Here is a 14,315-nt window from a genome sequence, read left to right as displayed (position 1 = left end):
TGACCACTCTGGGCTGTCTGAGGATGCAGCTTCTCTCCTCGGGGTATTAGGTCATTAAAGGCAGGACCTGGGCTGTCCAGGCCACTGCTTTTATTGCAGTGTTGTGTTAGTTAGCTTTCTTTCTTTTTTTTTTTTTTTTTTTTTTGGTTTTTAGAGACAGGGTTTCTCTGTGGCTTTGGAGGCTATCCTGGAACTCGCTCTGTAGACCAGGCTGGTCTCGAAGTCACAGAGATCTGCTTGCCTCTGCCTCCCGAGTGCTGGGATTAAAGGCGTGCGCCACCAACGCCCGGCGTTAGTTAGCTTTCTATCTAGTGACTCAACACTTAAAAGAAAAGGCAACTTAGGGGCAGAAATATCATGGCCTGGAGAGATGGCTTAGCACTTCAGAGCAACTAGTGTCCGAAGAAGAAGGCAAGACTCAGCCTACAGCAGCAGGCTGATGACCCACTTGTTCCGCTCAGGCCCCCTTCCCCAGCCTCACTACCTTCTAATTGTCTCCTGGAGGGCTTGGTTCCTAACTGTTAGGCAGCTCCTGACTGCCGGAAACTCCAGCTCCAGGGGATTCAACACCCTTTCCCGGCCTCTACAGATCAAAAACACACACACACACTTGCTTGCAAATTCTTTGAAAGGCTGATTTATTTTTTACAAATATATTTTATCTTTATATGTAAGGGTGTTTTGTCTGTATGTATGTACGTCTGTGTGCCGCGTGCATGCGGTGTCTGCGGAGACCGGATGAAGGCATCAGATCCCTTGGGACTGCAGTTACAGAAACCTATGAGTTGCCACGTGGGCGCTGGGATTCAAACCTGAGTCCTCTGGAAGAGCAGCCAATGCTCTTAACTGCTGAGCCATCTCTCCAGCCCCTTATTTATTTATTTATTTACGTGAGTGTTTTGCCTGTATGTATGTATGTGCATACTTGGTGCCTACACATGGCAGAAGATGGCTTCTGGCGCCTGGGACTAGAGTTGCAAATGGTTGCAAGCCACCAAGTGAGTGCTGGGACCCCAACCACAGTCCCCTACAAAAGCAGCAGGTGGTCTTAGCCACTGAGCCATGTCTCTAGCCTCTCGGGAGCCTCTCTAAATTCATCAGACTGGCAGTCAAAAGTAACCATTGCAAGTGTTAACTATGTAATGTGGCCACACAGTGATCTAATGGCAGCATCCTCGCCCATGCCTCCCTGTTTCCCGGATATGTGGGCTGCTGTGTCTCCTTCAGCCACCAGGCTTCAGCAAAACTGTGGTAGGCAGTTCTGTGCACATTACAGATGTCCCTAGTTTATTCCACCTAGCCTCCAAATGTGGTCCCCGGATCAGCCTCAGTAGCTCTGCAATCCTGACAGGTTCTGAAGGTTCCGTAAAGTTCTGCAGCAGGACTGAGCCCCAGCTGGCCAAAAAGGTAACCTCGTGCCCACCAAAACAGTTTCCTAGACTATTTCTCTTTCCTTGTGAACTCTTCCCCCTTCCCTGCCTCAGTTTCCCATTTACCAACCCCCAAGTCTACCAGAACTGCTGAATTCTCCTACTCTCAGGATGGCCTCCATGTCTCCCGCAATCCCAGCATCTTGGCAGTGTATCTGAAGCTCCTACAGCTTCTTCCCGGGCTTTCGGATGTCCAGTATCCACCGTGCTGGGCCAGGAGCGTTGATGAACTTTGCTAATGATCTGGAAAGGTGGCCCCAGGGCTGAGTTAATTTTAGCCGCAATTTTTCAATAGACATAAGTGGAAGGAGCCAAAAGTGTATTCTGAAACCTTCAGCAGAACTGGGAAATGCCAGGGTGGGTGGACATTCTCACGCCACCTCCAAGGTCACTCTGCCCTGCTCAGATGCCTCTTAGCTCTGAGCCCACCTCAGCTCCCCCAAGCTGTGCGTGTCTCCTTTGCAACAGGGCTTCTGGGAGACCATGCTCCCCCATGTGCTTACCGTCATGTTTCCAGACCAGGCTCGTGGGCCACCACCCACATCCTTCCCCCTGAAACACTATCTTCCAGAAGACTGTGGGACCACCCAGCCCTGCTTTCCCTGTCCCCCCACACCTGTCGTCTCCAGGCATGTGTTGACACAAATCTGACCACGGTCTTCTGTGGGAGTGAGGACACACAAGAGAAAACAGCAGACATTTCTCTGGGTCAGCCTGTCCAGCCTCAGGACTCTGACCCATTTCCTTATCTCCTCTCCCTTTCCTCTACAGGACCTCTGGTCACTGTGTCTCGAGCTCTATCCCCAATCCCGGGAGACATGGTTCTTAGTGTCAGCTTCCAGCCAGTGAAATAATCCCTGCTTGCCTAAAACAGACCTGTTCAGACAAACCTGGACAGAACCCGGCTAGGAAGGCTTCCTGTGAAGGTGGTGCTGACACGGAGGGCTGGGAGACAGATATGTGGGCATCTGAGGAGGAGGGCTATGTACAAGGATGCAGATGGGTACGGACACTGAGTTGCTCAGGTGCTGCATATGGGGGCAGCAGGGGGAATAGGGATTAGACAGATGATAGATAGATGGATGCATACATACATACATAGAGCACGTCTCTGACTTGTCCTTGCCTGTCTGTTTCTGGAGTCTCTCACTGTCTCTGGGTATCCACCTCTGTCTTTCAGTGTATTTCTGATTCCCCCATTCCACTCCAGGCTCTCAGTCTAAGCCTATACATATTTTCCGTCTCTATCTGTTCTAGCTCCGTCTCTTTGCCTCAGTGTCTCTGTCTGTCTTTATTCAGGGATATTCTTATTCCCAGCAGCTCCAGGGCGACTCCATGGTAGGTGGTGCTAGGGGCGCGCCTGTGAGAGGAGGGAGGAGGGAGAAGAAGGGGGGGGGGGCTGCCTACGCCTTTAAGCGCGGGCGCGCGCGGGGCCTGCGCCTTTAAGTGCGGGCACGCGCACGGCCCTGGGTTCCCGGCGAGGAGGCCGCGGGAGCACCCGGACCCGGCCCGCCTGCCCGGCCCCCGCCCGGCCCCCGCCCTGGCCCCGGCGGGGGAGGGGTCTCTGAGCGCGGCCCCTCCCCCCTGCGCCCCCCCCTCCTGCGTTGCGGTGCCCGGGTCCCCGCGTGGCCCTGTCTGTCTGTCCGTCTGTCCGCGCCCAGGCCTCGCCCCACCCCGGCCCTAGAGCTGCCCGGCTTGCCCCCCTACCCGCCGCAGCAGACCCCCTCTTATTGGGTCAGTTCCCTCCGCAGGCCACCGATCCAGCAGCGCCGCCACTGTCCCAGACCCTGAGCCGGCACCCCGACATCGGGGGCGCTTGCAGCCGGCGATCGGATCCAGAGATTCCGAACCCCCCCCCGAGCGTGGGACCCTGATTTGGGATCAACACCCTGAGATTCTGCCGTGGAACCTTAAGATCTGGACATTGAACTTCAATATCTGGGGCTGGAATCCCGACATCCATCCCTGGGAACCCCAAGATTTGGAAACTGAACCCCATGGTTTTGGAACGTGGACCCCATGATTTGGAGCTGGGACCCCAAGATTTGGCATCTAAGCCCCCGAATTTGGAGCTGAACTCTGAATTGTCTGGCTGATACTTCTTGGAGCAAATTCCCAAATCTATACCTGGAACCCCACTATTCTAGGAACTAAACCCTGGGATTTAGGCCTTCAATGCCAAGATTTGAACCATGGAATGCCGAGGGGCTTGAAGTCCTTGCTGCAGACCTGAGTGCGGAAATCTGGGGCTAGAGACCTCCAAGTCTTGACTCAGCACCCTAAAATCTCAACAGGATCCCAGTATCGAATTCCAGGCTGGACTTGGGACTCAGACCCTAAACTTCTCCATCTGGCCGTTGGGTATCTCAAGCCTGGCACTGAGAGAACCTGATGGAAACAGCTTGGGGCCTTGGTCTCTAAGATTGGACCCTAGAGGCCCAATTTTAGTGGCCTGGGACCCCAAGCATCAAGTTTGGAGACTCCATAGCCACAGATTGGAGCCGAAACAGGACAGTCCCTCCACAGAGGCCTTGGGGGCAGGAGCAGCTTAACCAGATGCCCCCTCCGGAGTTCTGACCTGTCACCCCCTTGGAGCCTGAGGAGTCTGCTCCCTGGGGTGGCTTCCAGCTCAGGTAAGGCATCCTAAGGGATTCGTGTGGGGGTGGAGTCGCTCGGGCCACCGGTGAGCAGGTGAGGGCCAGGTGCCCCGTGGCATTTTTAGGCGTTTTCCTTGGAAAAAGTCTGTCCCATGAGTGTGTCTCCAACACTCTGGACACATGGCGAGCTCGGCCCATCGCTGACCTCCTCGGCCCAACTGACAGCACTCGCCGTCTCTGATGGCAACACCCTTCTCGCTGCTCACCACCTGGTATCCTCTGGTCCGCATCTGCCCTCTCTGGTCCACATCTGCCCTCTCTGGTCCACATCTGCCCTCTCTGGCCCTCTTTCTCCACCTCTCCTCTCGGTGACCGTGTCTGCTCGCCTTTCCTCTGACAGACAGACAGACAGTCTCATCTGCCCACAGATTCTCACTGACACTTCTGTCCCCGTCTGTCTCTCCGGTCCACCGGCTTCCTATCCCTTTGCCCACCCCGGCTCCTACCCTGGGTCTGTGGTATCACTGGCCGGATCTGACTTCTCTCCCAGCTAACCCCGTCCCTCTCTCCTGCCAGGTCCTCTCTCCATCTTCCACCATTCCCTTCCCTCTACCCAGACCCTAACTCCCGTCCACCCACATCTGGCCATCTCTGACCATCCCCACCTTAGCTGTCTCTCCCCTTTCACAGCCTCACTCGGTGGGTGTCTGTGTCCCCTTCCCTGACCAGCTGGCTTCCTACTGATTCTGCTGTGTCTGTCCTTTCTCCCCTCTGGCTATCTTACTGGCTTTTGACCAGGTCAAAACTCCTTTTTGTCTCCCTCTTTGTCCAGCCCTAGATGGGCCCACCTCTGACCTGCGCCCCCTCTCCGCTCTCCTTTCCTCTTTGGTCACAACCCTTTCTGATGCCCCCTGCCCCCTGCCCGCCTCTTCGCTAAGGCTTACCCTCTTCCCACCGTTCTAGTCTCTGCCCACCTGTGCCCACCTCTAACCAGCTTCCTGTCCATCATGGCTCCTCTGCCTCCAGGGCGCACCTCTGACCCCTTCTCTCTCTCTGAGCGTCCCTGCTGAATACGTTAGGACCATCTCTCCCAGCTTCAGGTCACCCCAACCCCCCCTTAGCCCCAGCCCCAGCCCCGGCCAGCCCTGATATCCCCCTTCTTCTCTGCAGGCCCACCCCTACCCGCGATGGCCGTCTTCCCTCTGCTCCTTTGCCTGCTACCGCTGGCCCCTGCCTCATCTCCACCCCAGCCGGCCACATCCAGCCCTTGTCCCCGCCGCTGCCGCTGCCAGACCCAGTCGCTGCCCCTAAGTGTGCTGTGCCCAGGGGCGGGCCTCCTATTCGTGCCACCCTCGCTGGATCGCCGGGCGGCAGAGCTGCGCCTGGCGGACAACTTCATCGCGGCCGTGCGTCGCCGTGACCTGGCCAACATGACGGGTCTGCTGCACCTGAGCCTGTCCAGAAACACCATCCGCCACGTGGCGGCTGGCGCCTTTCGCCGACCTCCGTGCCCTGCGCGCCCTGCACCTAGATGGCAACAGACTGACCTCGCTGGGCGAGGGTCAGCTTCGCGGCCTCATCAACTTGCGGCACCTCATCTTGAGCAACAACCAGCTGGCGGCCCTGGCGGCTGGTGCCCTGGACGACTGTGCTGAGACCCTGGAGGACCTCGATCTCTCTTACAATAACCTCGAGCAGCTGCCCTGGGAGGCTTTGGGTCGCCTGGGTAACGTCAACACGTTGGGTCTCGACCACAACTTGCTGGCTTCGGTGCCCGCCGGAGCCTTTTCCCGCCTACACAAGCTGGCACGGCTGGACATGACCTCCAACCGCCTGACTACCATCCCACCGGACCCGCTCTTCTCCCGTCTGCCACTGCTGGCCCGGCCCCGAGGCTCTCCAGCCTCCGCCCTGGTGCTGGCCTTTGGGGGAAACCCCCTGCATTGCAACTGTGAGCTTGTTTGGCTGCGCCGGCTGGCTCGGGAGGACGACCTCGAGGCCTGCGCCTCTCCGCCGGCTCTAGGAGGCCGCTACTTCTGGGCTGTGGGTGAGGAGGAGTTTGTGTGTGAGCCGCCGGTGGTGACCCACCGCTCTCCTCCCCTGGCAGTGCCTGCTGGTCGACCAGCCGCCCTGCGATGCCGGGCGGTAGGGGACCCAGAACCACGAGTGCGTTGGGTGTCGCCCCAGGGACGGCTGCTGGGCAACTCCAGCCGTGCCCGTGCCTTCCCTAACGGGACTCTGGAGTTACTGGTCACTGAGCCGGGAGACGGTGGCATCTTCACCTGCATTGCAGCCAATGCCGCCGGTGAGGCCACTGCTGCTGTTGAGCTGACCGTGGGCCCTCCTCCACCTCCCCAGCTAGCCAACAGCACCAGCTGTGACCCCCCGCGGGACGGGGATCCTGATGCCCTCACCCCGCCCTCTGCTGCTTCAGCCTCCGCCAAAGTGGCAGACACCGTGGCCCCTACGGACCGTGGCGTCCAAGTGACTGAGCATGGAGCCACGGCTGCTCTTGTCCAGTGGCCAGATCAGAGGCCTGTCCCAGGCATCCGCATGTACCAGATCCAGTACAACAGCTCGGCAGACGACATCCTTGTCTACAGGTGCAGGGGCCTGGCAACGGGGGTGGGGGATGCATTTGCGGGCCCACCCAGGGGACCTCCGTAGAGAAACGAAGCAGGTTGCAAAGGAAATCAGAAAGCGTAGGCAAACAAAATCAGGGAGCAGTGGTAACCAGAGTCAGGCAGAAAGGGTAAGAGAAATCGGACAGATGTGGTCAAGGGAAATGAGGCAAAATGGACCAGACAGTAGGCCTAACACTCTCAATCAGTGACGACAAAAATTAAAAAATCGGACTGCAGAGGTAGAAAGAAATAAGGCAGTGAAAACCACGAAACCAGGCAGCGATTAAAAACAAAAAATCAGGCCGGAGAATGAAAAGTTAATGGCTAATGGGGACTCGAGGGTAGCTCAGATAGCGGGTTTGCATGCGGCCCTGAGGTCCAGGGTTATCGCTGGGAGAAAGAGAAAAGTTAATGAGGTTGTGGGAGGAGTAGGAGGCTAAAAACAAATTTAGCAGGAAGTTTGGTTTTTCAAGGGACGCCACAATGGGAGAAGTACTATCAGCAAGAGGTCTAGGCAGGATTGTGACAAATTCAAGGCCAACCCTGTCTACAGAGAGAGTTTGAAGCTGGCCAGAGAGAGCTAATAAACAGTGTCTCAGAAAGGAGTGGGTGCAAAGGAGGGACGGAGGGAGAGAAGGAGGGAGGGAGGGAGGGAGGGAGGAGAGAATGGGCAGACATGTGCCGATGGCTGGAAAGGCAAAATGGGGTAACCCAAGGAAATGAGAGCAGAGGTTAAGTGGAAAATTGGGGGAGGAGGTTAAATGGAGACAAGGGTATGAGCTCTGTGTGTCAAAGTTCTTGTGACAGTAACATCCTAATTTTTGGTTTGCTAAATCAAATCTAAGCCAGGTCAGCTGTGTCAATGCATGCTGGTCTGTCTTGCCAGCTCTCAGGAGGTTGAGACAGGAGGGGAGCATGTTCAAGGGCATCATACAGTGAGACCTTGTCTCAGACACCAAACAAGCAAAGATGTAGTTGGCTTGCTCTGTGGGTAGAAACACCCATTCTGAGGGCTTCTGCCTGCCTTCCGTAGCTGCAAACACGAAGTTTACACACTCCCAAAGGCCAGTTGGTATAGCTCCTGTCCCCAAGCCAGATACACTTGGTCCATCTGCTGTGACCACAAGTGAATAGAAGTGGTGGCGGCTGACACTCTTCACCAGAGTCTGACCATGTGTGCGCAGCTGTGGATGACCCCCTGTTCCCGGTGCCAGGCTGGGTCAAGGGTACAGACAGCCCCAAACTGACTCTAAGAACAAGGCCTTCCTGGCAAGCCCAGTGCCTGCATCCCTTCCCTTTCCTGGCCACACTTCAAGATCTCATCTTCTATCGTCTCAACTCTGTTTCCCACTCTTTCTGCCTCCCTCCCTCTCTCCCTCTCTCCTTCTCTAGACTAGATCGCATGTGTCCCTGACTGGCCTCCCACTGGTCATGTAAGCCAAGGATGCCACTGAGCTCCCAAACCTCCTGCCTTTACCTCCCAACTGTGAGCCCGCACACGGCTTTTCTACTCCTTTCTTTGAGACACTACTCAGGAGATTGCATGGAGGGTTGGCCACCTTGCCTGCTGGCGAATGGGACAGTCTAGAAACAGCCACCCTGCCACAGGTCACGGCGGAGTTCTTTGTGTTGCTCTCCTAAAAGGAGGAAAACTGATTCTAACACTAACCGAGTCCATCGGGGCACCAGGAGGAAAAGAGACAATGGTATTGGGCGGGAAGAGCAGAGGAAATTAGAGCAGCTGTGGTGGCTCATGCCTTAATCTCAGCCCTGGAGAAGCTGAGGCCAGGCCACTGAGAGTTCAGGTCAGCTGGGGAGCTACATAGCCAAAGCCTGACTCAGCACTCATAACACACACCCACACACACAGACATGCATGCATCCATACACATGCACACACACATGCATACATACATGCACATGCACACACACACGCATACAGGCATGCATCCATACACACACAAGCATCCATACACACACACACACACAGACACGCATGCATCCATACACATGCACACACACATGCATGCATACACACACAGGTGCATACAGACATGCATGCATACATACACACATATACACACAGGTGCATACAGACATGCATGCATACATACACACATATACGCACACATGCATACAGACATGCATGCATACATACACAAGCACACACACAGGCAGCCACACACACACTCGCACAGGCACCACACACACAAAGGTCAGGCTAAACAGAACCCAGGAAACCAAGGTAAAGGAGGATGAAAAGACGGGCAGAAAGAAATAAAGCAGTAGTCAGAGAAGGGAGTCTGAGATGGGGATTCGCTCAGGGTGCACTGTGAACACGATAGAGATGATAACCATAATGTGGAATGAGGCTAGGGGGAAATTCATTGGCAGGCTTGAAGGAAACGAAGCAGCAGGGGCGCGGGGAATCGAGTGGTTAGGACAGAGGGGTTCAGCTGCACGCCAGGGAAGCGTAAAGCAGCTGGACAAGGGAAATTACCAACCGGAATGAAGTCGTGCGAACGGGGGTCGGGCGAATGCCTGTCACACCAGCCCTTGGAATTGGAGGGAGGAGCGTAAGGAGTTCAAGACTAGCCTTGGCTACATGTCAAGCCTCAGCTAAGCTGCATGAGACCCTGTCTCGAAACAATGGCTTCCCAGCCTTTCAGTTAAGATCAAGTGTAGTGTCTGGTTTTATCAGGTTAATATCCGAGGAAAATATATTGAATTGATTTTTGGAGCGAGGAGATGGAGTAGCAGCTTGCTGTGTCCGCTCCACACGCTAACATGGTGTTATAGAAGTCCAGAAATGGTGCACTCCCTGGAGGATATAAAACAGAAGTCAAACAGGACCAGAAGGAAATCGTCAGAGGATCTGAGGAAAGATGTCTGGGAGGCTAGTGAAAAAAAAAAAAAGAAGTATTGATCAGGTGTAGTGTTAAAATACTTCTGTTTCCAGCCCTCTGGAGGCTGAGGCAGAACCTTCACAAGATGTGAGCCAGCCTTGGCTATGGAGCAAGAGTCTGGGAGGTGGGTAAGGGGTAGAAATCAGACAGGGTTAAAGCAGGACAGTGACCTGGAGATGTGTGTGGCCGTGGGTGCAACTCGGGGAAAGAATCTCTGAAAGAGGAACAGACCTTCTCAGAGAAACGGGATATGAGATCCACAGGTGAGCGAAACAGGAAACCTGGGTGGGAGGGGGAGAGTTACAATGAGATTGGCCTGCGCCATGGACCAATATGTTAGGCGTCAATTAGGCAAAAGAAGCTGGGGTGTTGTCTAGAGGGAACTGGGAAGGAATGAGGCAGCGGGGCTCCGGGGAGCTTAGCTGGAGGGAGGCATTGGGTGAGGGCAGGGGAGCCTGGGCGCTGGGTCACACAGTCCTGACGCCTCCGGTTTCGCCCCCAGGATGATCCCCGCGGACAGCCACTCATTCCTGTTGACCGACCTGGCATCAGGCCGCACCTATGATTTGTGTGTGCTCGCCGTCTATGAGGACGGCGCCACGGGGCTCACGGCCACACGGCCAGTGGGCTGCGCCCGGTTCTCCACCGAGCCCGCGCTGAGACCATGTGCTGCACCCCACGCACCCTTCCTGGGCGGCACTATGATCATCGCACTGGGAGGCGTCATCGTGGCTTCGGTTCTGGTCTTCATCTTCGTGTTGCTTCTACGCTACAAGGTGCACGGTGGCCAGCCGCCCGGCAAGGCCAAGGCCGCAGCACCGGTCAGCAGTGTCTGCTCCCAGACCAACGGAGCCCTCGGCCCGGTACCCAGTGCACCTGCCCCTGAGCCTGCTGCACCACCCAGGGCCCATACTGTGGTCCAACTGGACTGTGAGCCCTGGGGGCCCAGTCACGAACCTGCGGGACCCTAGCGGGGGCCCACCTCTGTGGTTCCTCCGGCCCCAGGGACAGCAGGATCCAGACACCCCTCGGGACCTGGCCTCGGACTCACCAAATTGCTCAGTTTTTAAAACTCTGATGGGGAGGGCGTCGGGGCACTGGGGCACAACAAGAAAAGTCCTATTTTTCTAAGCGTGGGCTGTGCCCTTGCCCTTGTCTCTGTCTGTGGGGACTGAGGGGGTATGTGGGGGGGCTGGGGACTGACACTTCCTGAAGTTCAGCCTGGGATCGCTGCAGAGCGGCCCAGGATAGTCATCTATTCAGGGAACAGACTGAGTCGTGCTGGGCCTTGTGGGGATCGGGAACCCAAGCTGCCCCGCCCTTAGTCTCGTGGGAAACATGTCCTCAGATAGCCATACTCCAGAAGAGAGGGATGAGGGAAGCGCAAGTGACCGTGTTCCCCCGGAAGAGGTGCCGGGCTCAGCCTGGAGCCCGGCACCTCTTCCGGGGGAACACGGAAGAGCCTTCCCTGGAAGGCTCCCTGGAAGAGGAGGGATGTAGTCTAAGCAACGTATCTGAAGGGGCTCTCTGGGCAAAGCACAGAAAGGAAGGTTCCAGGTGGAGGGTATAGCATAAACAAAGGCTGAGCTTTATCAGGCATTGGGTTGCTGTGGTAGAGGTGAGGCGGGAGGGGTCAGGGTCTTCACAGTGAGCTGCTCAGACTCTGGCCCGATGGTACCGGGTAGCAGTGGAGGGTTCTGTGCAGGGAGCCAGCGGGGACAGGGTGTCAGCTAAGCTCGGACTTTAGGGAAATCTTTCTAACGCTGTTTGAGGAAGATAGATCAGGAGCTAGCTAGGACTGGGGGAGGGGTGCATTGTGGGAAAGAAGAGAAGGAATGGGTGGGTGGCAGAGCCCTTCAGAAGCCAGCAGATGAGTTACAGAGCTCAAAGACCTTGAGGGAGGGGAGCATCGTGGGTGAAACTCCAGGCTCTGGTCATCGGAAAGTCCTCAGGCTGCCCCACCAGGGCAGGGAGGGATGCTATGGCCAATGCGGGACTCTGCAGATGGGGGAACCAGGAGATGCCTCGCCGGGAACAGGTATGGATAGACGTCGGAGCCAGGCGTAGAACCCAGGGCTTTGAGGATACAGCGGCTCACGCCTATAATCCTTACATCCAGGAATCCGAGGCAGGAGGGCTTATTACAAGTTCAAAGGCAGTCTGAGGCTACAACATGAAAGCCTGCTCCCTTCTCCCCCCCCCCAAAAGACGTGGGAAGAGTCCCAAGATTGAACCATTGAGGTTTCCTTGTTTAAGGAAGAGAGAAACCTTTTTTTTAACAGCTTCAGGCAGAGGGAGAGGTGGTCTCAAGTAGCCAGTGTGTTTACTAGTATAAAGGTTGCAGGGGTCCCCTCAAGAGCAGTGTTGGGGAGGGGGTGAGGCGGGGGCTACATTGTCAAACGGTGGGGAGTGAGCCCCATTCTGGGTGAATCCGAACATTGGCCTCATGTCTTCCCTGAGCTGGTCCCCACTGAGGCATACCCACCCCCATACAACGGTCCTGGGAGTTTGTAGAATCAGGCATGGGACCTGGATAAAGGTCAAACCTCATTAGAGATCCAGGGATGGGGACAACAGTAGGAATAGCGTCTTCCCAGCGCGTAGCTTCTCTGACCGCAGGTCCAGGTGGGGAACGTGGCGCCTGTCAGTCATCTAGGCTTAGGTGATATGAGGCACGGGGTGAAGACAGCCTGAGACTAAGCTGGAATTCTCAGGGTTTGGTGCAAAGAGCATTCTGGCCTATTTTCTTGGTGGGACCTGAGACCTTGACATGTCCACTATTAACTGGAGACATGGCACCCAGGTTGACTCCCCAGTTCCGCAGCATCCAGAGGTCACTTTGCCATTTTGTTACCCTTGAGGGACTAAGGTCATGGGAGGTTATCAGCCAACGTGGGGACATAGGTGTCGGGCAGCGGGGGCCAATGCATGGGTGGGCTGGCTCAGAGCCAGCTAGGAAATACCCGTTCCCACCTTGAGGGGGCGCCAGAGTTCAAACTCCCAAGCCTTCCCCTTAAAAGTCTCCTGTTGGCTGGGCGGTGGGTCAGATTCAAGCACCGTTTGTGACAGACACAGACGTTAAACAGGGATGAGTGTGAAGCAGGGTGGTACAGAGGGAGATGTAGAACTGTGAAACTTAGGACCTGACTCCAGCCGAGGCCTGAGGGTCCCTCTGGCAAGAGATAACTAGCCAAGGGTTGGAACAGTATCCCCTGCCCCCAGAACAGCGCATGATAGTTGATGCGTCGTGGGAAAACAGGGAGCGAGGGAAGCCAGAGATGAAACGGGTGGAGCGAGGGGACTTGGCATAACACGGAGGCGGGAAGCAGGTGATGTAAAACCCTTCCTCTAAGTGGCATGAGGGGGCCACGGGGGTGTTCTTTTGTTTCTATGAGGCAGGGTCTCACAACGTTAGCCCAGCTTTCAACTCTCTGTGTAGCTCTGGCTCCTTCTGCCTCGGCCTCCTGAGCACTGGGATTGCGGAGACGCACCTGGCCCCAGGAGGAATTTGAACTGGATCTCAAGGAAGCTCCCGAGGGAGATCTTGGGTGTGGAGGGCAGAGGGGGAGCAGGGTGACTGAGGAGGAAGATGCTGAACCAGGCCTGGCAGAAGGCTGGACCTAGCATGGGCTAGACCAGTGTGGACTACTAGCATGGGCTAGACCAGTGTGGACTACTAGCGACAGACCCAGAACAGAGGGGAAACTGTAGAAACTAGGGGAACAGACCCAGAATCCACCCCGTAGGTAGGACAGCTGATTTGTCTGTAACGTAGGAAGAAGGGACCTTTTGTCAAGCCCCGGTACAATGCAGCCAGCAGATAGAGGCCAAAAAAAAAAAAACTGCTCAGGCTGAGACCATCAGGTGGACTCAGGCTCAGTAAACACAGGGCTGCGATGGAGACACACCCAGTGACAGCCCTACAAGGGTGGAGGCGGGGACAGGCGGGTCTCCCCCGGGACTTCACAGGACACTCAGAGCGCCCCTGAGCCCTGTGCAAAGACACACAACACTGTCGTCTAGGGTTAGGGGGGTATGGTGTCCACTACCCATTGCCCCTCTGGTCAAAGCAAGTGCCCTGCCCAATCTGGGTACCGAACCCAGGCTGCTGAGTCGCTATCTCCCAGGTGATTGACATCTTGATCTCACACTCTCTCTAGCAGGATGCCGCCACGCCTAGCCATGGATCTTGGGGCGACTAAGGCTGGTATGCATCCATAACACTAGAAGACATCCATGATTCCCTGGAAGACTTCCTTGGGCCGAGCTCTCTTCGTGGACTCCCAAGAGGGAGGCCCTGATGGGGTGGGGGTGGGGGTCTGTCTAAAGAGTGCAAATCTCCTCTGGGTAGTGGGACCCAGTGGTCCTTCCTGAGGTTCCCAGCAAAGTCTAGGCCCTCACACGCCTGGAGGGGTGTCAGTGCTTGGCATTGTCTTGGCCGTAGTGGGATTAGAATGTTGGAAAGAAGTGGTGACCAATAAATTGCCCAGGTCCCTGTCATCTCAGGGCCCTAGTTCTTATAGAAAAAGTAGAGACAAGTGGTGGTCAGGGTAATCTGGGCTGAGAAAGGAAAGGCTCGGGGATGGTGGCCTGTTTTGTTTTCTGGTGTTCTGAACAAGGTCTCATGGAAGCCAGAGTGGCCTGGATCTCCTGATCCTTCTGCCTCTGCCTCTCAAGTGTTTGGTGTTCTGAACAAGGTCTCGTGGAAGCCAGAGTGGCCTGGATCTCCTGATCCTTCTGCCTCTACCTCTCAAGTGT

The 14,315-nt window shown here is 55.9% G+C and overlaps 1 protein-coding gene and 1 pseudogene across 1 annotated transcript; both read left to right on the top strand.

Moving 5' to 3' along the window:
- Positions 1-2,977: 2,977 nt before the first annotated feature.
- On the top strand, positions 2,978-10,688 carry Lrfn3 (leucine rich repeat and fibronectin type III domain containing 3). The gene is given in 4 exon segments (XM_005081823.4): positions 2,978-4,063; positions 5,198-5,520; positions 5,522-6,630; positions 10,060-10,688. Coding segments are annotated over 3 exon segments (1,884 nt in total). The 5' UTR covers positions 2,978-4,063; positions 5,198-5,214; the 3' UTR covers positions 10,529-10,688.
- Positions 9,301-9,474, top strand: LOC121136021 (annotated as a pseudogene).
- Positions 10,689-14,315: the final 3,627 nt, after the last annotated feature.

This window comes from Mesocricetus auratus, unplaced genomic scaffold (genome assembly GCF_017639785.1).
Source record: "Mesocricetus auratus isolate SY011 unplaced genomic scaffold, BCM_Maur_2.0 Super-Scaffold_100046, whole genome shotgun sequence".
NCBI lineage: Eukaryota > Metazoa > Chordata > Mammalia > Rodentia > Cricetidae > Mesocricetus > Mesocricetus auratus.
Note: the sequence above shows the minus strand (reverse complement) of the source record. Positions and strands in the feature narration are given on the sequence as shown.